Here is a 24,295-nt window from a genome sequence, read left to right on the forward strand (position 1 = left end):
TTTCATACTCCCTTCATCCCTCCTGCCAGAAGAGATCTACTGCGCCGTCCTGTGATGTGTGGGCCTAAGGCGCCAGCTCTGCTCATGGTCCCGGGCTCCTCCCTGGTTTTCTCTGCTGGCCTCCTCTCTATGACGGCCTTCTCATGTCTCTGGCTTCCTTGGTACAGTAGCCAAATCATGGCCAGCAGAGAGTCAAGAAGAGTGCCCGGGGCCTTCTGCCTGTCACCTTTCCTAGGAGAAAGAGGCTCTCAAAACATAGAAGCAGATATGCAAACGCTTTGTAGATCACAGCCCATCATGTGAGGGGGCGAGGGGGCACAGCGGGAGGCGGGAGGAGCAGCTGGCTGTGAGGCCAGGTGTAGCTCAGCCATGCATGAGTGAGAAAAACAGTAGGAAAATGACAGGCATCTGCAGCAGGCTCCTGGTTCATGGCTCCTGGCAACCCCTGGGAGGGGTCCTGGGGTGAACCCCTGTTGGAGATGGGGCCCAAGCCATTATGGAACTGCCAAGGTCGCAAAAATACAAGTTGCAGTAGCTGCGTGTGAAGATGGACGAGGCAGGCTTTTCAGGTGTGGGGAAGCAGGACGTGACACTGTGACCCTGACGAATTCCTTCTCAAGCTCATGAAGCAAAGCGACAGGGATGATTACCCTACCTTACCTTACCTTACTTTACCGTGTATGGTGTTTCTCAGTTTGCAAGAAGCTGTAATACATACTGTCCCCATCTTACATGATTTCATTTACAACTGGGTCGGGGGGAGACTTTAGTAGACACTTGCCTGTAGTTTCTTTGTGTCTTCCCAGGCTGTGACAACGCACCGTCCTCCCAGCCATGCCCCTGATCCCTAGGAAAGGTATGGATGCTCTGCAGGGTGCTGCGCTGCTGAGCTGGGTGCTCCGTAGGTCAGGTGCCCTGAACGCACTCTCTGCTTATGATATATATTTTTTTCTGGTCCTGGAAATCTAACTCAGGGCCTTGTACTTTAGAGGCAGCCACTGGGCCGCTGCTTGATACTTTCAGTGTGCATTCAGTTTGCCAGCTCAGAGCCCCATCACAAGGAGGGCAGCATGTGCACATAGTGTCAGTTTACTGCTCCCACTAATTCAGGGAAGTAAGGATATCGTTGCTAATGGAGGAGTTCCCGAGTCTAAGGAATTGTTGTCCACAGCCAGCCCAGATGACCACACAAACAAACCTGAAGACAGCTGTGACATATGAGGTTTATTAACATATTAATGGAGAAGTATAGGTTAATCGAGAGTTGAAAAGGTGAGCGAGTGCTCAGTGGCATCAGGGGGACAGGAAGTTCCCATAGAGCCCTGCCCCATACTTGGCCTTCACAGGAAGGGTGTTTCCCTGCGTAAGGAGTAGCCGTGGCGCTGGTAGCTTTCTCGATCCTGTGTGTGATCAGCACTCCAAGGAGTCATGGGCTCAGCACCTGGCAGGAAGGCAGCTCCTAGGATGGCACCAGTGTGCCTGGTCGCAGCGTCCCTTGGTCCACACTGCCCAGATGTTCTGTTCTGGTTGTCTGTTTGACCGCCCCCTGGATCTGCAGGCACCTTGGGAATACACAAGGGGTCTTTCTGGGACACCATGCCAAGTGCTTTAGATCTTCTTGGGGACAATACAGGAACAGAATAGTCTTAGGAGACACAGAAGTGACACAGCTGTCATGATTTGGCTATTCAGGGAGGCTGTCAGGAAGAGCACTTGGAGGGCTGCGCTGTGATCATGGATGCAGGACCGGGGAGCCGCATGCATCTGTGTGCCCGCCCGCTCCTCCTCATGGTTCCCCTGCACCCCGGAGCAGAGCAGCTTCCGAGCTTCCTTCCTGCATCCTCAGGATCTGGGCATACCATCTGCCTCACTGCCTGAGTGGATGGGAAGCGGGAGCTGAGAAACCTCGTGGTACGCACGTAACCAGCAAACACGGCAGATTTTGGAGAAAGGAGGAAACATGAAAATCAGGCTTCCTGCGTGGTCATGTACACGGAACAGCGCAGGTAGGGCCTTGCGTGCAGGCATTACTACTCACTTTGCAGAAGAGAAATTCACTATTCTAACCGTCCACCGTGCTACTCCTGACGGAGTAGCTTCCTGATAGCCTCGGTGACCATCCCAAGGGTTTATCTGGTGGATCTCTATCTCCTAATGGTTGAGATTCTTCAATTGATAAGAAGCCCAGGGCTGTTTGGAGAGGGAGTTTCTGTGGTGTTGTTGAAGAAGAGGCCCAGACACCTGGCAAGGCAGGCCATGAACGTGATCTTCAATTGCCTCTGTGGGAGTTTCCTCTGATCTGGTAGAGCCTGGACTGGGAGATCCAAACTGTGGGCTCCTCCTGGCCTTGGGAAAGATGACCCCAGCTCATCACCTCCATGAAACAATGCCTGCCTAACTGGTGCTTCTCAGACAGATCTGAGGGGGGCTTGGGCACTCAGGGACACCTGTAAGACCATGGGGAGGTGCCGAGCCCACACCTTTGCAGATGGGGAGTCCTGGGCACAGGGACTGGTGGTCAGTGCCCGGCCAAGGGTGCCAGTGGCCCCCAGGAAACACGCCCAGCTCCCTCCTCCCAGGGCAGCGTGCTTTCCACCAGACCAAGGGCCAGGCACCTTTTCCTTCAGCACGTGGACTGAATGCAGGGCCTTCACACTCAACCGCATCCCCAGCCCTTTGTGTTTTATTTGTTTGTTTTGATTTTGAAGCAGGGCCTCGTTCAGTTTCTGAGTTGCCCAGGCTGGACTCAAACTTGCAATCTTACCTGCCTCAGCCTCTCCAAGTGCAGGGGTTACAGGCCCACCATGCCTGGCCCCCAAACCCTGAGTACGGTTTTGTGTTTTGCTGTTTGAGCTCTCTCTGGGGCCGGGAAGCAGAATGTTCTCCTAACGAAACAGGGGTTTTGCTGCCCTGGAGTGTGGGCTGAGGTTTGCACTGTTCACACGTTGCACCCCATTTCTTCTGGCCCCCTTTGCTCTGCTCTGGGTTCTGGGGAGCAGGGGTGAAGTCTGCACTGTAAGAGAAGCTGTCACTGGCCAGGCATGGCAGTTATGTCACTCAGGCTGGGGTGGGCGCAGGTCCCTCTGTGGGCTGTACCCCGTGTCCTGGGGTGGCTTCTCCCCCTCAGAGCCGTATTCAGTGTTCACTTTCCTTTTACTCAACTGAACCATCACATCTCCCTGCGAACTCTGTGGTAGATTTTCTTACACTTGATTGAATTTGGGGCAAATAATAATAATGCTTCACATTTCTTTCTAAAGTGAGGATGTTGGACTTATTTTTGTTGAAGTATATTCTACTATTTAGAGCTAGAAGTTTATTTTAAACAGAGAAAAATAATTTAAAGAAACACAATTGCAAAGACCGTAGGTAATCTTTTCTGCCATTACATAATTTCTCTAGGCAATGACTAAACACTGATATTCTTTTTCCATTAGTTTTCTTATTTATATAATAATGACAGCTAGGAAATAAGTAATAGCTGGTTGAGGAGGTACATGTGTATAAAGCCAGCACCCCAGGATGAAGTGGGGATACCGCTGGAACATTGCCTGTTTTGAGTCCAACCTGGACAACTTAGCAAGTTGGCAAAACCCTGTCTTAAAAAAAATAAAAGTCTGGTGATTTAGCTCAGTGTGAAGGTCCTGGGTTCAAACATCAGTCCTGGGTGGGGCAGGGAATAATGTTTCGGTTATAGTATGGGCACAAAAGTACAATGGACACCAGCAAAGCCACCAGCCAGCCTAAGGTGGATGTCACCGGTTCCTTGCATCTGTCTGCTTTTCTCACAGCCCAGCCCCTTTCCATCCTCCTGAACCTCTTTCCTTGCCCAAAGCACTTAAGACTTTCCTTCTAAAAGTGTGGGCAGTCACGCTTTGCGTCTTATTCACTGTGTCTCTGCACTGCGTACTTTCAATGGGAGTGAATATTACTTCACAGAAGTAGCACCTCAGTGAATGTTTTCAGAAGTAATGACTTCAGCCTCGCCTACTTTTGTGGGTATTTCTGTCACCCAGTAGGACAGAGAACAGAGCTCCCACATAGGCACAGAGTGCCTGTGTGTCCACTGCAGGAAGGTAGTCTCAGCGAGGCTGTGTTTATTCTGCACACGTGATGCAATAAGTAGACACATACAGAAGGGGCTAACTAAACCCAGGGTGGCCTTGCGTTTTGATAACCCTCTCTCATCATGACTAATCCAGGCCACGGGACCTGGCCCACTCCCACGAGATAGCCATTAATTTCTTTTGAGGATGCTGTCTCTGTGACGTGATCATCTACCCCTGAGCCCGAGTTCATGCTGGTCCTATTGCCTCTCGTTACTGTTACTTCAGAGAATGAAGCTCATGAGTTTTAATAAAAACAAATCACAGCCAAACCATAGCACGGGTTCACAGCGTTAGCTTCCTGTTATGGTTGGTTGGTTTGCTTATTTGTTAGTTAATTGGTTAGTTAGGTTTTTACCCAGGATTTACAATCAGCTTAAATAAAGCAAATAGAAGGGTCATATATGTCTCATAGGAAGCGTGATTACCCAGGGAAAATTACAGTCATAAAGCCATAGACAAGTTCACCCAAAAGTGTAAGGATGGCATGAGACCGTGAAGATACATACAACAAATTCAGTGGAAGACGTAATCAGCTGGGAAGACCTTCTCAAATATTCTACCTCTGTGTGTGTGTGGGGGGGCAGAATGCAAAAATAATATAATCTCTGGAAAGACTAAATTATTTAACCTAAAAGAGATGGAGAGATGAAGTCTTTGATAAGTGCTGAAGGTGAGATACAGATACAGAACAGAAAAGAAGAACTCTCCACTGCGGGGGCACCAAGCTTTTCCATTAATATTATCCATTTATTGCTTTTCTAAGAATTCTATTGATATATAGGCCTTATGCTATACAATCCACCCACTTAAAGTCTGCAAGTCGGTGGGTTTTTAATATATTCATAGGGCTGTGCAACCATCTCCACAAAGAATTTTTAAAACATTTCTGTCACTTCAGAAGATACTAATATAACTTTCTGTGTTTTCATTCTGTCTGAGCTCCTTGGCCAGATGCCATGAAGCAGTGCAAAGAACCCAGGGTTCAACTCCCTCCATCCCTCCTCGCCTCCCTCCTTTCATCCTTCAGCTAGTCTCTCTTTATCCACAGGCGCACTTGATACTTCAAAGATGTCCGAGGCTTCTTTTTTTTTTGTTTCCTATTTTTTTTCCTTAAGTTAAAATGTACTACATTCATCCAGCTCTGGCATCCTCCAGAGAAGGGGGCCACCCCACCCCATTTAACAGGATGGCACAATATGTCTTCATTTCTCCAGTGTGTGGTGGCACATGATCTGTTCTAGACGCAAAGCTTTAATGTAGTTTTGAGAAAACTCAGATTCAAAATTCCTCAGGGACCGTGTTAGACATTTTGAGACCTGATATGGTAACATTAGCAGTTAACTGAATACAAGGTTCCAAAATGATTATTCCACACAATTCCATTATGAAAATATCTTGAGTTTCTTATGTGTGTGTGTGACTCTTTAAAAAGAACTGAAATTCTTGTTTAAAACTCCGTGAGCCTCGTGTTATTTCTTGGTGAAGAAATCAGATATATGTTGCCTGGTAGGAACTCTGCCCACCCCTGACCCATACGAGATGTGCCGGGCACTCAGTGAAATTAAGAATAAAAACAAAATATTGGGACAAAGTGAGAAAATCTGTAGAGATCAAGGCAACATGGAATCATGAGCTAAAACAACTCAAATTCATAATGTACCTAATTTACCAGCCAAGTTTGATAAGTAGGTTTTTCTTACCAAATAAGTGAATAAATAAAGGCTGTCAAACATGGATATAAAACCAAGTAATTGATAGTGCATTCTATTTTTGTAGGTAAAAGTGATCCCCAAACTAACATAGATGAGAACACAACTGTATAGAGCTAAATAGTCTGGAAATGCTTATGTACTGAGATAATTAGTGTTTAAGAGTTCCATGAATCATTTGAAAAGGAAATGTCATGGAAAGAGCCACAGGGATGTCAGGCGTGATCTTATGACATAGTTGTTAATTGGGATGAATAGAAGACTTCTGGAAATAATAGCAGAGAGGAGCCTGTTATGGACTAAAAGTCTAGGTGCTCCCAAATTCATGTGCTGAAATTCCACCCCAGTAATGTGGTCCTCGGAAGAGGGGTTTTTGAGAGGTGATTCTGCCAGGGAATGGTGACTTTCCTCAGGGACAAGGTGGGAACAGCGTGGTGACTGTCTTTCAGGACTGCAGCTTGGCTCAGGGATACTGCTTGTCTCAGAGTGCTTGGCTTGGTTCCTGGCACAGAGCACCTGCAACTGTTCATAGTATGATCAGAGCAAAAATCAAGGGCCTGTGTGTTCTGAGCCAGGAAAAGTAGCAGTGCCTATATGAGCCGCAAAGTCAGTTTTTGGGGAAACTTGGCCAAGATCAGAAGCTGACTGAAAGTCACCTTGACAACTTCAGATCTCTGTGGAGAACTTGTGGGAAAAACAGAGCCCTCCCCCATTTGAAACAGACCCCTTGCCAAAAACCAAACACAAGCACAGTAGCTCAGCCTGAACTGAAGAAAACCATGAGACTTACCAGTAATTGACTAACACAAACATGTGCATATTGGAGGATGCTAATCTATTATCCCATCTCACAACATCAAAAGGAGAAGGGGGTCACTTCTCAGCCTTTTGGCTAAGAGAAAGTGTAGTGTGTGTTCTTATCAGTTTGAAACAGAGGAGTTAGGGGAAGATTTTGAGACTATGCTGGGCTGTGCTACCCGCTGACCATGTCCGGTGATCTTTTCTTGGGAATATTTATGGCAGATCGTGGGTGCTTGGAAATTTGTTTTCTCATGGAATGATAGGAAGAGATTCTGAGGATTTGGGCCTCCAAATGTCCAGGAGACACTTGCACTGCAAATATGGGGTGGTCAGGCTGGAGCAGGAGCCAGTCAGCCTGGAACAGAGTTATGAAACCCACATCCCATTGTTAAATCTTCTCTCCAGTCCCCAGGGCAGGCTTGTAATTCATACTGGGTCACAGACAACTGTCAGACTTGGGTGTCTGCTAGTCTGAATCCACATTTTCGCAGAAAACTACCGCACATTTGTGTCCCTGTGCATCACAGCATGCCACGATGTGCTGAAGTAGGCATTAGCTCCATTGCATGCCTGCAGAAGCTCGGGCAGGGTGGCCTCATTCTTTGTGCAGTCCTGGGAATGCCAGGCAAGATCAAGGCCTGACTGATTTGACTGCTAAAGATACAATGCATCACGTTTAGATTTAGATAGTTCATTATTTACATAGATTCAAAAGAAAGAGACCTGAAGGTTGCAGCTCCCCAGACTGAAAATGGTTAACATGGAAACAAAAGGTGTTGGTGTGTTGGGGCTACCACACCCAAGTGCCACTGGCAGGATAGCTCACACCTCTGACCCGTACTGTCGCCTAGCTCTGAAGGCCAGGGTATTGGCAGGGTTGCTGACTTCTGGGGATCTGTTCCATGCCTCTCTTGCAGTTTCCAGTGGTATCTTGGAAGACATCGGTGTTCCTTTGCTTGTAGATACGTCACCCCAATCTCCAACTTCACCTCCATATCCTCCCTGGCTGTCTCCCTCAGTGCACGGCTGAGTGCATCTCCCCTTCTTGTGAGAACACCAGTGATATTGGGCTAGGGCCCACCCCAGTGGTTTCATTTTAACTTGATCATCTCTGTAAAAGAGCTTGTCTTCCAGTGAGGTCACCTTCTGGTGTATCAGGGTTAGGGCTCTCATGGGTCTTTTCTGCACTTTAGTCTATACTGTGGTGGGGACCCTATGGAGTGCATGCTGCAGCCAGCTGTTTATCATTGAAAGCTCTAAAAATGTTCACCATCTATACCTGCACTCTGTACACTCTGTAATACCCTGTTGCCTTGAGGTCCAGTGTTCTGAAGCTAGATTCTGACAAGTGTGGGGTCACCTATCTCTGCAGACCCACAGGGATGAGAAGCGGTCCCCTCACAACATCCCAGGGAAACAGGAGATAAGTTGGAGGTGGCCTGTAGTAGGTCCTCAAAGCTCAGAATACAGGAAGATCCCAGGCATCAGGTCCAGCTGCAGCTGAGCTGAGTGGCCTGCAAGGACACCATGGAGAATCCATTGCTCTCTGTCACACAGCTGGTGGCATGGGCCACAGATTCCAGTCCAGGTCTTTCCCACTCTAGTGTTTGTCTTTGTGTGCATATATACACACGCACGGATATGTCATAGGTTAGTATAGTCTGAGTTTCATCGGTTCTGCTCTAGCTCCAGTCACAGCAACTCTGATTTTGCTCTGTATGACAGAACTTTAAGTATGGCTGGTAGTTGGAATCTTTATCCTGACTCCATGTGTGACTTAGTGGGTCTGCAAATCTCAGAACAAAAATCTGTACAAAAATCTGTAGTTTTGAAAATCTACTTTTCTGGAAAATCTTTTATCATATTCTCAGAGAGGTCTGGATCTTCCTCCCCCACAATGGTTCAGAGCCATTGTGTAAATGAAGTTGATATTGCCTTGCAAGCTGGACTTTGCCTCCTCCAAAGGCACAGGTATGATATGTAAAAATCTAAAAGAACAAAATGAAAATATTGTAATCAAAGTAACCTCCTCTGCTAAAATTCATGCAATTCTATGGGTGGCTGACAAACACAAAGCAGAGCTGAAAACCTTGTGGGCTGAGGACTATGGGAAAGGGAGAGAGGGCAGTGCTCTGGGCCAAAGCCTGTGCTGTGCTGGAAACTGGGGTACTGTGGTGGTCACGTCCCCTAATCTAGGGAAGCCCAGACCACCACCTGCTGCAGCCTCCAGCTTGGCTGACGCTGTGATCCTGGGGAGAGAGCTAGACAGAAACAAGGCCCCCTCCTAGATTAGAGGATGTGAATCTAATTGAGCTCAGGGAATTGGATGAGCCATAACCCCAGTTCCAACATCAGCAGCCAGCTGGCAGGAAATGGGACCTGTGGTCACCTTCATTAGGGCTGAGGAACCACGGAGCCTCTAGGCAAGGGACGGTGAGAGCGTTCTCAGAATCTGCCTTTCAGGGAGAGCTTGTGTGCGCAGCTTCCAAACCACGGCAGCAAGAACCGTGGCCTTTGAGCTCCAGTCATCCCAACCAAGGCAGAACCGGAATGCTTGAGGGTCAAGTAAGATAAAAAATGCCCTATGTCCTGCAAGAGATCAACGAGAGCATAAAAACTTCAACACAAATGCACGGGAAATTCCAAGTAGAACCAAAACATGTGAAATGATGTAGATATGAGTAGATATGGAAAGAAAACAGTGGAATCTCAAGAGATGAGAATCAAGAAGGAAAAATTCAGTGAGTGAATCTCAGCTGAGGGAGAACTATTAGAGGAGAAGCTGTTCCCAGGGAATTTACCTGCATGCAACAGAAACACCAAAACAAAACCCTAAACTAGGTCAGTTAACACAAGTGGAAGACAGACTCAGAAGCGCCAGATATGTACCCTTGCACTGCCAGAAGGTGACAGGGGGAGTGGCTGGAATTTTTCGGAACTGGAACAGCCTGGAGCCCTCTATTGAGAGCACACTCTGCAGACTGAGCAGAATAAATAAACGCACACCCAGCCTTGTCGGAGTCTGACCGCAGAGCCTTGCGGATTAAGACACAAGGCTTCCAAGCTGCCTAGAGGAGCCGGATCACCTGTGAAGAGCGGCCCTGACTGACAGTGGCCTTGTCATCATTACTAATAGGTTCCCAGCACAGACTTTCAAAGTGCTGAGGCGAAACAGCCGTAAATCCTCAGTTTTGTGCACTGCCAAACCATTCAGATGTGAGGGGTTTAGACTTGGAAATGACAAGAGCTTGCCTCCCACGGAATTTTACTAGGAACAAAACTATTAAGGATTCATCGCAGAAAGCAAAAGCCAAAGGAAGGTGCTGTGATTTGCAGCCTGAGGATCCCCAAGGCCCGTGTGATGAAAGTGTAGTCCCCAGCTGGGCCCTGTTAGGAGGTGCATGACCTCCAGGAGCAGCCCAGCGGAAGGAGGTTGGGTCCTGGGGCCTGCTTGTATAGGGAGGTTGGGACCCCCTCTCCTTCCTCTTTGCTTGTGGCCACCATGAAGTGAAGAGGTCTCCTCCACCACGACAAACTGCATCACCACGGACCCAGAGATGATGGGCCAAAGGATGAGCGACATAGCTCAGAAACTGAGCCAAAATGAATGCCCCCCCCACAGTCGTTGGGCACGAACCCAGGGCTGTCACACTGGCCTACATCCTCAGGTCTTTTTGATTTTTATTTTTAGACAGGGTCTATCTGAGTTGCTAAGTTGCAAGGGCATTGCTCAAACTTGTGATCATCTTGCCCAGCCTCCCAGAGTGCTGGGTTTACCGATGCACACCACCCTGGCCAGCTGCCTTTCCTCTTAAGTTTATTATCTCAGGCATTTCTTCACAGTAAGAGAAAGGTAACACAGGAAGGAGGGTTTCTGGGGCTGAGAAAGGTTTAAGATTCTACCTAACCTTCAGGTTACCCAAGTCATCTCTTATACCCTCCTGGATGTGGGCAAAATGACAAGAGACTCCTGATCAATCCAACAGAAGGCAGAGAAGAAGAATAGGGAAAGAAAAAGCGTAGTTCCTAGCAATACAAATGAGAGTGGTAGAAAAAATATTTATCATGTACATTTATTTTGTATATAACATGTATACAATCACAGTAAAAGTAAGTAGATTAATGTGACCTACTAAACACATGGGGCTCACTCTGTACCTTAAGTAGAAAAAAAGGGTCAAAAACAGAATGCTACTCTCACTGAGCACTAACTTCTTAATCCTAGCAGAGTCAGGACTGCATTTCACTGATGAGACATAGGCCTCCCACACCTGCACTGGCTCTGGGCATAAATAACCACATCTCTTAGAGTAGTGTTTAATTTTTAATTGTCACATAATAGCAATGCATATTTATGAGGCACAGAGTGGTATTCAGTTGGTGACTTTTTTGCCAGTCTTGATTAGCCCATCGAGACCTCCACTGTCTGAAACCGAGATGCCAACAGTGCCTGTGATGAAGATCTACACCTGCTTCCTCAACCAAACCCAGGGCTCTTTTAACCAGGAAAAGCAGGTGTGAGGTGAGCAAAAACCAGTATCTACTATAGTATCCCTCTTCTGTCAGCCTGAACACAGTGTTTACACTGAATCTGTGAATTTACCTAATCTATAGATCTAAAGTCTAGAAAAGTAGTAGACTTCACTCAAGGTTTTCAACATGAAATGTCTGAAAGATTGTATTACTCCTTTCCTGAATGTCTTGCTAGAACTAATCTTATTTCTTGGGATATCCTTTTTTCCCTATTTGAGTTCTTCAAGTTCCATTTGACATATGGACACACATAACCATGTGCCTTATTTAGAAGTTTTTTGACACACACACACACACATATATAGTTTTGGGTTTTTTAAAGAAAATATCATCAGGGGCCAGAGGAAAGAGATTGGAGTGGTGTAGTTCAGCGTCAGAGCGTGCTTAGCACACATGAGGCTGAGTTCAAACTCCAGCAAAACATACACACACATGTGATTAAATAAATGTTGCATTGGTTGCGCTACACAAACAATATAAGAAAAACAAAGAGTATTGGTATTTAAGTGAAATTCATCTTATTAAAAAATCTTTATTCTGTTCTGTATGATAGTATCAAGTTTGAGGGTATAGGCAACTACTTTGAAGGCAATGAGATTCACTAAGATGCCCAATCTGGTTTGACTGTTGTTATCTCCTTTGGAAATCCTGTAATGTTTACAATGTTTAGGTTTTATTGGTCTTGTTCTCTACTGTTTTGTTTAACTTTATAATACCTAATGAGATAGACAATTCTTTTTAAGGAAGCAAGAGGCATTATGGTAACCATTGTTGATAACCTTGTACTCTGTTTTTACATCATGTACTATGTCTATCCTTGGTTTTGACTGACAGCTTTGTTTTGCCATATTTGACTTTATTCTCTTCCAAAAAAAAAAAAAAGAAGTAATAAGAACTAAGGAGTAATAAAACCCAAAATGTGTAAATTTTGTTGTAAAAAAGAGAGGAAAAAAGTGCTCTAAAGGATACAACTGCAAGTGTGTTTAGGGATGTTAAATAGATGACCATATTAATGTTTTTGGTTGGATCATTGAACACAACTGTTTACAGTCTCACTGTTTGAATGTCCACTTTGTATGCTTTGATACTGTGACTTGAGCAACTATCTCTAAGATGATAATGTGTAATCTATTAACTGGTGATTTCTTACTTTTTTTTTTTTTTGGTAGTTCTGTATTACTTGTACCCTTACACTGCTTTGTTTTGTTTTGTTTTTTTCTCTTTTTCCTTTTAAATAAAATTTTTAAAAAATCTTTAATAAAAACATAGAAAGTTTGAAATAAAAAAAAATTGAAAAGAATGTACCAAGCAAGTACTCAAGAAAAAGGGAAGTAAGAATTCTAATTTTAGGTAAAAACTGTTAAACATAAATTCTGCTAAGAGGTAAAAATCCACCAAAAACATGTAATAAACCTTTGTTTAGCTTCAAAATAGGTGACTCTAACTTAGAGTTAGTAGGTGACAGTTATGAAATGATGGGAGGATTTCTATTATCTTTGATTGGAAACTGATGGGTCAGGGAGATCAAGCAAATTGACTATCAGAAGAGATAAAGAGGATTTGAGCAGGGCAGTGAAGAAACGTGTGTGTGTGCACACGTGCATGTGGGTGTGCAAGACTGCACACCGAAGTAAGTGCACACACTTTCCAAGCATGCTGAAAGAATTTGCAAAAGCGACCATATTCTATGTGACAAAGCAAGTTTCAACAAAGCCGGGAATGACTGTCATACTATTTTCTGATGTCACCACAATTAACTTTGAAACCAGCAATAAAAACATTTTTAAAGCCACAAAACTTGTGTATTTCAAAACTAAAAATATTCACTGCCAGATCAAGAAAAAGTAGCAAAAAGTATTATAAATTAAACAATGAAGTTCTGCATGGTAAAGCTGTGAGACAGGGTGTTTGCAGAGACATCTGTAGCCGTCCACACTTTTATTTAAAAGCCTGCAAAGACCTGCATTAATCTTCCGTATAAATAAGAGAAGAACACAGATAAATGAAGCAGGAAGGGAGGCAGTCACAGACGCTGACTACGGGGTGCTGTAGTCACTGTCTCTGCTGCTTCAGCCCCTTTGCCCACCTCGGGGCACCCGGTGCAAGAAGGGAGCTCTTTACAGGGTGGGTAGGAGGATGGTGAGGGACCTAAGGGACAAGGGAACAAAACTGAGGAAGAAGCAAGTTTTGAAAAAGCTTTATTCCTTCAACAGAAGGAAAAAGAGAGAAATAACATCTGTAAAAACCAAATCATAAGGCCCCCATGACATGGAGAATTGCCCTCTAGGAGAAAACAAGGATTATTGCACCTTAATAACCCAGACTCTGTTGGAAATTTTGGATCCTGTGGTCAGTGAACTGAGCGTTTCCTAGAGGTTTCTCTGAGCTGGTGCTCAGAGGACTGCACCTCCCCCTAGCATGTCGCCTGAGTCCTCAGACCAAGAGTGGCAATGACCGCGTTGCACACAACTCCATCATCTTCTCGCCCCAAACCACACAGGGAAGAAGAGAGTTCTCAGGGAGATAGAGGTGCTAATAATTTGCACAGATAGGACTTCCTGAAGGGCACACTGGAAAAATGTCACAAGCCTCCAGGATCAGCCCCACCTAGTGAAAGGAGGACTCCCTTTCACATTAGAAGTACTTACAGCCTCAGTGTGACAGATGTAAGGATTAGGCGAGACTGTTACAGCGGTGTTTAGGATCGGGCTGCGTGTCTAAGACATTCTAAACAGTCAAATTTCAAGCCATAAATTTTTGCCCATTTCATTGCAGTCATTTAATTCATAGCTTTTCCTTTTCTGCTTCCATAGTTAGATCTGTCTCATGACAGGGCAGTGGTGAGCATAGATATCTTTGTCTTACGTTTTAAGTTTAAATTTTATTAGTCCATGTTTGCAGTTTATGATATTTACACTTATCTTGGGTAGTGGGTGCACGTACATAATAGAGTTTGTTCCTTTTTAAATTCCCATTCCTTGCTGCCTGCCTCCTTCTGTCTAAATCCCCTTTCTCATTTTCATTCTTGTTGTTTTATTATTCTTACCTTGTGATGTGTGATGTGTACATTCATTGTGGGTGTTTGGTACCTGTACGTGGCATATCTTAAATCCTCGTTCTTCTCCTCCCTTCTCCCCCAGCCCTCAGTCTCCTGGACCCTTCTCCTCTTGCAAGAAGTCTATTACCTTGTATCCTTCTATCCATCTTTTATGTTACTTTTTGTTTGTCCTTTGCTTTACTCAGATGGTAGATATCATATAGTACTTAAGCTTACATGGCCTGTGTATTTCACTCAAGATTTTATTTTCCCAGGAGCATCATTTTCCTACAAATGCCTTAAATTTGTCTTTCTTACGGCCAAGTACTATTCCATTATGTATAGATACCACATTTTCTTTATCTGTTTGTTGAAGGGTGTACAGGCTGCTAACCAGATTTAGCTATTAGGAATTCTGCTCCTATAAACATTGGTATTCATATATTGCTGTAACATGGCATCTTAAGCTCTTTGGTGATAATAGGTAGAAGGAGGAATTACTAATTGTAGTCCTTTGAGAAATCTCCATACTGACTTCCATATGGCTGTACTGGTTTACAGTCCTACAAGATCGTATCAATGGGTGCAAAAGAGTGTTTGGCAAAATCCAACACCTCTTCTGAAGAAAACAGGTATAGAAGGACAATACCTGAATTAAATAAAAATTATTTATGATAAACCAACTGCCACCATATTAAAAGGAGAAAAACTGAAAGCTTTGCCCCCCAAATCAGGAACAAGACAAGAATGCCCAGTGTCACTGCTTTCATTCAGTATAGTACTTGAAACATTAGCTAGAGCAGTCAGGCGGGAGAAAGGAATAAATGGGGTGCATATAGCAAAGGAAGAACCCAAGTTATCATTATTTGCAGAAGAGACGATATTCTACATGGAAGGCCCAAAGAACTGCACCAGTAAACTCTTAGAATTAATAACCAATTTCAGCCATGTGGCAGGATATAAAATCAGCATGCACAAATCAATAGCATTTGTGTACACCAACAATAAACTCAATGAGAAAGACATTGTGAAAAAATACCATTCAGATTAGTATCAAGAAAAATTGAATACCTAGGAATTAACCTGACCAAGGAAGTGAAAGATCTCTATAACAAAAACTACAATATGCTGAAGAGGACATCAGAAAATAGAAAAACATCCCCTGTTCCTCAATAAGCAGCACCAATATTGTCAAAATGGTTATACTCCTATAATTGCTCTATAGATCAAATGTAATCCCAATCAGAACACCAACAGCATTCTTTACAGAACTAGAGAAAACAATCATAATGTTCATATGGAGCCAGAAGACACGTAGATTAACAAAAGCAATCTTGGGAGACGAGCAAAGCAGGAGGTCTGAGAATACCCAACTTCCAAGTTATACAACAAAGCAACAGTGAGAAAAATGACATGACACAAAAATAGATATATGAATCAATGGAACAGAACAGGATGCAGAAAGACTTCCCATATTTCACAGTTGTATAACAGCAGATTTTTTCTTGTGGTAATGACCTGTAAACCAAAGTTTTTTGCATATTTTTTAAAGAAAAAAGAAAAAACAGAAAAAAAGGGTAGAAATAATATAGAATTTCAAAAAAATATTAACTCTAAGAAATCACTAGTTGATAAATTACATATTGTACTCTTAGAAATAGTTGTTCAAGTTACAAAATCAAAGCATAAACAGGGGATAGACACTCAAACATTTTACAATACAAACCATTCTGTTCAATGATCCAATGAAAACTTAGTAATATGGTCATCTATCTTACACACTTAAACATCCATACAGTTATATCCTTTAGAGCACTTTCCTTCTCTTTCATTTTTATAATATCTGCTGTACATTTTAGTTTTGGCAAAATCCAACACCTCTTCTGTTCTTATTATTCTTTCAGTTTTTATTATTTTTTACACTAGAGAGACAATGTGATATTTACAAATGTGAGTCTTGTTTATTTCCCTAATGAGGATAGTCTCAAGTTGCCTCCATTTACCCATAAAGGCCTCAAGTTTACCCTTTTTATAGCTGCGTAATATTCCATTGTATAAAAATACCACATCTTTTTCATCCACTCTGTGGTTGATGGGCATTTTGCTTGTTTTTAAGATTTAGCTATTATAAATCGTGCTGCTATAAACATGGGTGCACATATATCATTGTGACATGGTCTTTTCAATTTTTTTGGGAAAATATCCAGGAGGAGAATAGCTGGGTTGAATGGAACTTCCAATCCTGGTTTGTTGAGGAATCTCCGTACTGGTTTCCACAGTGGCTGCACCAGTCCACACTGCTGCACCAGCAGTGGAGAAGTGCCCCCCAGCCTTGCCAATGTTTGTTATCATTTGATTTCATGATGACAGCCATTGTTTCTGGAGTGAGATGATATTTCAGTGCTGTTTTAATTTTCTTTTCTCAAATGACCAGTGATAGTGAACATGTCTTCATATATGTATTTGCCATTTGGATATCTTCATCTGAGAACTGTGTTTGTCTCAGATGCCCATTTTTGGACAGCGTCTTTGAATTTGGGAGGCTTGATGTTTTTTAATTCTTTATATATTCTGGATACAAGTCCTTTGAGAGATTGTTAGCTAAAATTCTTTCCCATTTTGTGGGTCTTCTTTTCACTTTGTTGGTGATTTCTTTTGAAGTGCAAAAACTGTTTAACAAGATGAGATCCCAATTGTTGATTTTTTGAAGTATTTTCCTTGCAGTTTGCGTTTTGTTCATGAATTCTCAAATCACCTATCAAAAGAAATACATGCCTACCCCTATGTCTCTAAGATTTCTACCTACTTTGTCTGCCAATAGATTTAGTGTTTCTATTTTAATATTTAGGTCTTTGGTCCAGTTTGGCTTTAGTTTAGTGTATGGTGTAGGCATGGATCTAGTTTCAGTATTCGGCATGTGGAAAGCCAATTTTTCCAACACCGTTTATTAAAGGGGCTATCCTTATTCCAGTGAACATGTTTAGCCTCTTTGCCAAATATAAGGTGACTGAGTGTCTTTGTAGTTGTGTTTGCATCTTCTAAATCTGTTCCATTGATCCTCAGGTCTATTTCTTTGCTAGTACCATGCTGATTTTATCACTGTGGCTTTGTGATATAATTTCAAATCAGGAATTGAGATGCTTCATGCCTTGCCTTTGTTTCCCAGAATTGCCTTTGCTATTCTAGGTTTCTTCTGTTTCCAAATGAATTTTAGGAGTGTTTTCTCTAGATCTGTGAGGTATGTTAATGGTATTTTGATTGGGATTGCATTAAATCTGTGTAACAGTTTTGGGAGTATGGCCATTTTCACAATGTTGGTTCCTCCTAGCCAAGAGCAAGAATATCCTTCCATTTTCTAATATCCTCTTCAGTCTCCTTTTTTAGAATAGTATAATTTTCAGCATATAGATTTTTTACATTCTTAGGTTTATTCATAAGTATTTCATTTTCTTAGGTGCTCTTATGAAAGGCTATATTTCCATAATTTCTCTCTCAGTGAGTTTTTTGTTTGTGTACAGAAATTGTCTTGATTTTTGAGTGCTGACTTTGTATCCAGCTACACTGCTGAATTTGTTACCTCTAGTCTTTTAATGGAGTTTTTTGGGTCTTCTATATAAGTTATCATGTCATCTGCAAATAGTGATACTTTAACTTCTTCCTTTCCTATCTTTCTTTCTTTTCTTTCTTTTATCTGATTGCCCTGGCTAGTATTTCCAGAACTCCTAGTATTGAATAGGAGTGATGATAGTGGACATCCCTTGTCTTGTTCCTGATTTTAGTGTGAAAGCTTTCAGTTTTTGTCCGTGTAGTATAATGTTGGCTATTGGTTTCTCATAGATGACCTTTATGAGATTGAGGTAGGTACCGTGTATCTCAAGTTTCTGTTGAGTTGTTATCATGACAAGTGTTGGACTTTATCCAAAGCTTTTTCTGCATCTATTGAGATCATCATGTGATTTTTGTTTTTGGCTTTGTTGATGTGATGGTTTAATACATTTGTTGATTTGCTTATGTTAAACCATTCCTGCATTCTTGAAATAAATCCCATTTGGTCATGGTGTATAATCTTCTGAATGATTTGCTGCATTCTATTTTCCAGTATTTTTTGAGTATCTTTGCATCAATGTACATTAGTGAGATTGGCCTATAGTTCTCCTTTTTGGTTGGGTCTTTTTCTGGTTTTGGTATCAGCGTGATACTTGCCCCCAGGAATGAGTAAGGGAGGATTGCTTCTCTTTCAATTTCATTGAAGAGTTTAAGGAGTATTGCCGTCAGATCTTCTCTAAATTTCTTGTAAAATTCAGCCGTAAATCTATCAAGACCTGGGCTTTTCTTTTTTGTTAAGTTTTTAATCATGTTTTCAATTTCAGTGGCTGATCCTGGATTGTTCAAAATTGTTATATCTTCTTGATTTAGCTTTGGTAGTTCATATGTTTCTAGAAATCCGTCCATTTCCTCTGTGAGTAGAGAGTTTCCTATGTGAGTAGAGATTTTCAAAGTAGGTATTCCTGATCTTTTGAATTTCCTGGAATCTGTAATAATTTCTCTCTTTTCAGTTCTTATTGCATGAATGTTTTTCTTTCTTTTTCTTGATAAGATTGGCTAGAGGTTTATCAATTTTGTTTATTCTCTCAAAAAATAAATTTTTGATTCATTGATTCTTTGTAATTTTTTAGATTTAATTGCATTAATTTCTGCTCTGATTTTTACAATTTCCTCTCTTCTATGAGTTTTGGATTAGACGTGCTCTTCTTAAAGCTTGAGATGTAGCATCAGGTTGTTTATTTGTGCTCGTTCTGTTTCCTTGATGTGACCATTTATTTCTATATATTTTCCTCTTAGAACTGCTTCTATTGTGTCCCACACGTTACAGTATGTTTTATCTGCATTTTCATTGAATTATTGGTATTGCTTTATTTCTTTCTTAATTTCACCTTTAACCCACTGTGCAGCAGGGTTTTTTTTATTTAATTTCCATGGATTCATGCAGGTTTTGCAATTTTTTTTGCCATTAAATTCCAATTTCAGTGCACTATGGCCCAGATATTATTAATGGGATAATTTAAATCCCTTTGCATTTACTTAAGAATGTTTTAACAGCTAATATATGGTCTTTTTTGGAAAATCTTCCATGTGCAGCTGAGAAGAATGTATATTCTACTGTGGTTGGGTGGATCACTCTGTAAACATCTACTAAGTCCATTTGCTCACAGGTATGATTTAGTTCTATTGTTTCTTTGCTGACTTTTTGTCTAGTTGATCTATCTCTTTGGTCCCCTATTACAATCTGTTCTTGTGTATTTGGTTTTTCATGTCTATTAGTATTTGTCTTATCTAGTCGGATATTCCTGTATTTGATATATATATATATATATATATATATATATATATATACTTATAATTGTTAATTCTTCTTCTTGAAGTTTTACACTAACAAGTATAGGTCTACAAGACCTTTATCTCTTTTAATCATTTTAGGTTTGAAGTTCCCATTGTATGCAAACAGAATAGCTATCCCTGCTATTTTCTGGGTTCTTATTGCATGGGATACTGTTTTCTATCCTTTGACCTTTAGAGTCAGGTGTGTTTCTTGTGTACAGCATAGTGTGGGATCCTGTTTCTTGATCCATTCTGTCAACTTATTTCTTTTGATAGGTGATTTGAGGCCATTTACATTTATGGATATAACTGATATGTACTGGATCGACTTTGCCATGTTATGTTCCAGTTGTTTGTTTTCTGCCCCCCCCCCTGTTTAATTGCTTGTCCTACCTGGTGGTTTCTTTCTGTTGTTGTTCGGGAGATTGTGGTTATTTTTATGTTTACCTAGTATGTCTTTCAATACTCTTTCTAGGGTTTGGTTTGGTGGGCCTGAGTTTCTTCAGTTGTTCTTTGTGATGAAAGTATCTTGTTTCTCCATTAAAATTGAAAAACAGTTTTTCTGGGTACATCAATTTGGGTTGAAAGTTGTTTTCTTTCAAAGCTTGAAATGCTTCACTCCAAGCTTGTTTTAACTTGAGAGTTTGCAGTGAAAAATCTACCATCATTCTGATGGGCCTTCCTTGGTAGGTGAGTTGTGTCTTTTCTCTAACACCTTTAGTATTCTGTTTTTATGTTGTATGTCTGGGATCCTAATTATTATACATCTAGGTGTAGATCTATGTTGGTTGTGACTGTTTGGCGTTCTATATGACTCACTTATCTGCATGTCAGATTTTTCCCCATGTTTGGGAAATTTTCTTCTGTTACTTCTGTAGATAGTTTACCTATGTCATTTGCATTGACTCCTGCATCTTCTTTGAAGCCTATTAGTCTTATATTTTTTCTCGTGGTGTCATCTCGAAGCTGCTGGATTGTCATTTCATGCTGCTTTATTGTTTTTAAAAGTTCTAGTCTTTCATGATCGCTAACTGTGTACCTGTTCTTGGTCCGAAATTCTATCCTCAGGTTCATTTAAATGGTTTTGCCAGCTTTTAATAGAATTTTTTTTTTGGTCCTTGGAATCGAACTCAGGACCTTGTGCTTGCGAGGCAGGCACTTATGCCACTGAGCTATTTCCTGAGCCCCACTATAGAATTTTTTGTTTCTTGGATATCTCTTTGAATTTTTTCATGGGTTGTGCTTGTTTTCTATATTGTTCATTCAAGGTTTCAATTAATTTCCCATGTTCCTGTATTTTGTAAATCTATTTCTTCTCTGGCTATGCTGACCAACTTCTTTACTAAAGTTGTTATTTCTGTCTTTACGTGGGAAACTATTTCTAATTTGATTTCCTCTATAGCCTCATGAATTTGTTTCTTTATTTCATTTGCTATCTTTTCAGAGATTTCTGGTGTATGACTATTAATGTCTCTATTTCAATGTTGCCTGTTCTTGCTCCTGATGGAGTGATGTTTGAGATTGCATTTTGCTTTTTCGTTTTGTCATTTTTACTTTTTGGGTTAATTTTTGGTCTTTCAATCCCAATAGTCTCAACTGTCGGTTTGTGTATCTTAGGGTCCTACTATGTGGTTGATGTTTGTTTGATTATTGAATACCACAGTGAAGAGGAGAGCCAGTCACCTGTATTTCTCCTGCAGGGGCAGTTGGGTGAATCCTATATTCTTCCTGGGCTGACTGGCCTAGGAGTATTGATGTAATTCCCGATGTTACTATGTCTTCAGGTTGTTGCAGATCACCAGATCTCCCTGTCTATAGTATTTGTGTCGGCTGAGGCCCTGCTGTGTCACTGGGGGTCTCATAAGCTCTTTAGATTTTCTCCATGTTGGGGGAGGCCTCTCCATGTTGGCACTCCCCTCAACCCACCCGTTGTTCTCTATGTGGAGGAGGGAATCACCCACACTCTTGCCAACCTTGCCCAGGTCTTACAGTTGGAGGGAACTTCCCTACTGCTCCTGTTTACCCACTAAAGACCTCTGTTTTAGGGGCAAACTCACCACACTGAATGGAGCCTGCTGATGTCTCCTGTTTGGGTGAAGGGTTCCTGAGTCTCTCATCAACCCAGCATGGTTAATCCACTGCAGTCCAAGGTTCTGAGAGAAGGGGAGGGAGCTGAACATCAACAGCAGTACTTGGTCCAAGAGATGGGGAGGATCGCCCAGGGCAGTGGTCTGGCGGTGGCCTGTATGGTGGGGCTCGTGGGAAGCGCACGGGCATAGGCAGGTGCAGTGGGCCAAAGGGCGTTCTGTGCAGCGGCCTTTTTTGCATATTTAGTGGTCAGCTTTTTCATCACAAGGACAAAATATCTGACATACACAATTTAAAGGAGCAGAGGTTTATTTTGGTTCACAGTTTCAAGAGGGTTCAGGCCATTGTCAGCTGGCTCCAAGTCAAATATAGGATGGCAGAGGGGCCTGGCATAGGACAGCTGTTCAATCGATGACTGTCAGGAAACAGCACAAGGAGAGCTGGGGATGGTGGGGGCAGGTGGTGATGCCAGTGCCTACCTCTTCTTTCATTCGAGCCCCACCTCCACATTCACCAAATTCAGTAACTTCTCAGCAAATGGTTAATGCACTAATAATATAGTACCTGTCCCCCTGACCTGGTCACCTTCCTAAACTCCCACCTCTGAACATAGGAGACTTTTAGGAACCTTTTATATGTAAACCATAATATAAATGTATATGCATAATCACAGTATATATGATGTAATACAGTCAAGATATATTATATATAGTCATGATATGCCTATGATAGGGTTTTATACAAATTCAGTAACTTCTAAACATACCTGATTTTAAATATCTACCCCATATGATGATGAACTAATGAACTAACAAACAAGGAAAAAGTGGAATAAAATAGGGAAGTGGTACTGTGTGTGTTTATCACAACCTTAAGGCACAATTAGAAAAGTAAATGCCTGCTTCTCCACCTAGCCCTTTATTTTAATAATTGGAAATACCAGCAAATAATGGCTTTACTAATTGAAATACCAGTTTTGACAAGCCCTTACTTATTTCTCTATTAAGATCACTTCCTGAAAGTATCTCAAGAAGTTAATGAATCGCATGTTAATTAAATCTGAACTTTCCTCCTGTCGTATTCAAATGGGAAAAATCAAAATATGATGTATTCAAGGTGCTGAATACTAGATTGGACATTAATTGCAATATAAATATAATATATGGTAATGTCACACATGAATGTTACAAGAAATAGGTAGCATTTGGAGTGGAATTTGCTAATTTTAACATTAATTTATCTTTTAAGTTCATTTTGTCCCTAAAAATTCAAATGCTAAAATAATGTTTTACCGGCATTTCCTAATTAACCAAGTTAAATTTTCTATGAAAAATTCATTCTGGTCCAACTAACAAAGGCATCCTTTCTCTTGTCTTGTGTCGTTAGCCTCTTAGCAAATATCCTGCGCTGACAAATGACATTTCCTTCTGGTTACCCACCGAGAACTACGCTGAGAACGATTTCTATGACTTGGTCCGCACCGTGGGAGGAGACCTGGTGGAGAAGGTTGATCTCATAGACAAGTTTGAACACCCAAAGTAAGTGAAGAGCTCTCAGTGTTGTCCCCTCCACTCTTACTGTGTGACAGATAGCACGTGGAATCAGCCACGAGAACTGTGCTGCAACCCAGGGCGCCGGAGACAATGTCTTCTAAATTTATAAAGGAATGGTCGGCTTGTGAGGAAACCCTTAACCAGTGCTCTCTGAAACTCTTTCTCCTAGCATGTGTTTTATTCTTTCCTGCCTTCTTAGTAAAGGAAGCATATAAACCAGGGTGTTTTAAAGATCCTGCCATTTCTCATTATTGCCTGGGGAAGTGATTTCTTACCTATTGCATTGTGAGTACAGAGGAGATGAGGCAGAGGAAGGGTGGTGGATGAGGAAAGGCAGTTTTGTTAGTCTCTCAATGCACATTTATTAAGCACTTCCCACATGCCAAGACCTGTTAGGTCTTAGAACTTCAGTGAGTTAGAACTTCTTCTTGGAGCTCACAGTCTCATGGGAGAGGCAGATATTAAATAAATCATTACACAGATGTGCAGTGTGCATTATGAGGGGGAGTACATTGGCTGTAGCCAAGAACTGATTTCCACTGGGAGTTGGGGCAGCCTCTTTGGAGTGGAGGGCAGAGGCAGGGCGGGCTGTGAAGAGGCACTGCGGAAAGCAGATATGAATCTTGAGGGGACCATCACACATGCACAATGTGGGCATGGGTGACAGTGATGCGACTCAGTGAGTGTGGGGAGGTGGGCAAAAAGAGAAGACCATGGGAGAGAGATTGGCCTGCAGGGTCAGGCAGGGCCAGCGCGTGCACGACCTGGGATTTGGGATTCATCCGGACTGTACTTGGCCGGTCCAGGAGTGGTCCAGTTACCTCTGTGACTGTCCCCCTTAACGGAGCCCTGTGGCCCACTGTTAAGAGAAGGACGGTCACACATCTCATCTCTGCTGTCCCCTGGCCTCCTGGCTTTGTGTCCTGTCTCCATGGCCAGGGCATCTACAATTCTGGCCTCCGCTTGAGATCCTGTCATGCTGCTTTCTTTGTTTCATGAACTCTTCTTTCCCTAGATAAAGATGTTTAGTGCTCACTGCCGGGGCTGTGACTGTTTTTTTCACTTACATAGGTGACGGGATGTCAT

At 42.2% G+C, this 24,295-nt stretch overlaps 1 protein-coding gene across 8 annotated transcripts in view; it reads left to right on the top strand.

Moving 5' to 3' along the window:
* Fars2 (phenylalanyl-tRNA synthetase 2, mitochondrial) overlaps positions 1 to 24,295 on the top strand; it is a 453,335-nt gene that overhangs the window by 281,163 nt on the left and 147,877 nt on the right. For all 8 annotated transcript variants that reach the window (XM_063259825.1, XM_063259824.1, XM_013151333.3 and 5 more), the window contains one exon: positions 23,043 to 23,194. In XM_063259825.1, the coding sequence (XP_063115895.1) occupies positions 23,043 to 23,194 (152 nt within the window). The remainder of the gene's footprint in view (positions 1 to 23,042; positions 23,195 to 24,295) is intronic.

Source organism: Cavia porcellus, unplaced genomic scaffold, assembly GCF_034190915.1.
Source record: "Cavia porcellus strain 051 isolate PalLab524CR breed Dunkin Hartley unplaced genomic scaffold, mCavPor4.1 scaffold_13, whole genome shotgun sequence".
Taxonomy (NCBI): Eukaryota; Metazoa; Chordata; class Mammalia; order Rodentia; family Caviidae; genus Cavia; species Cavia porcellus.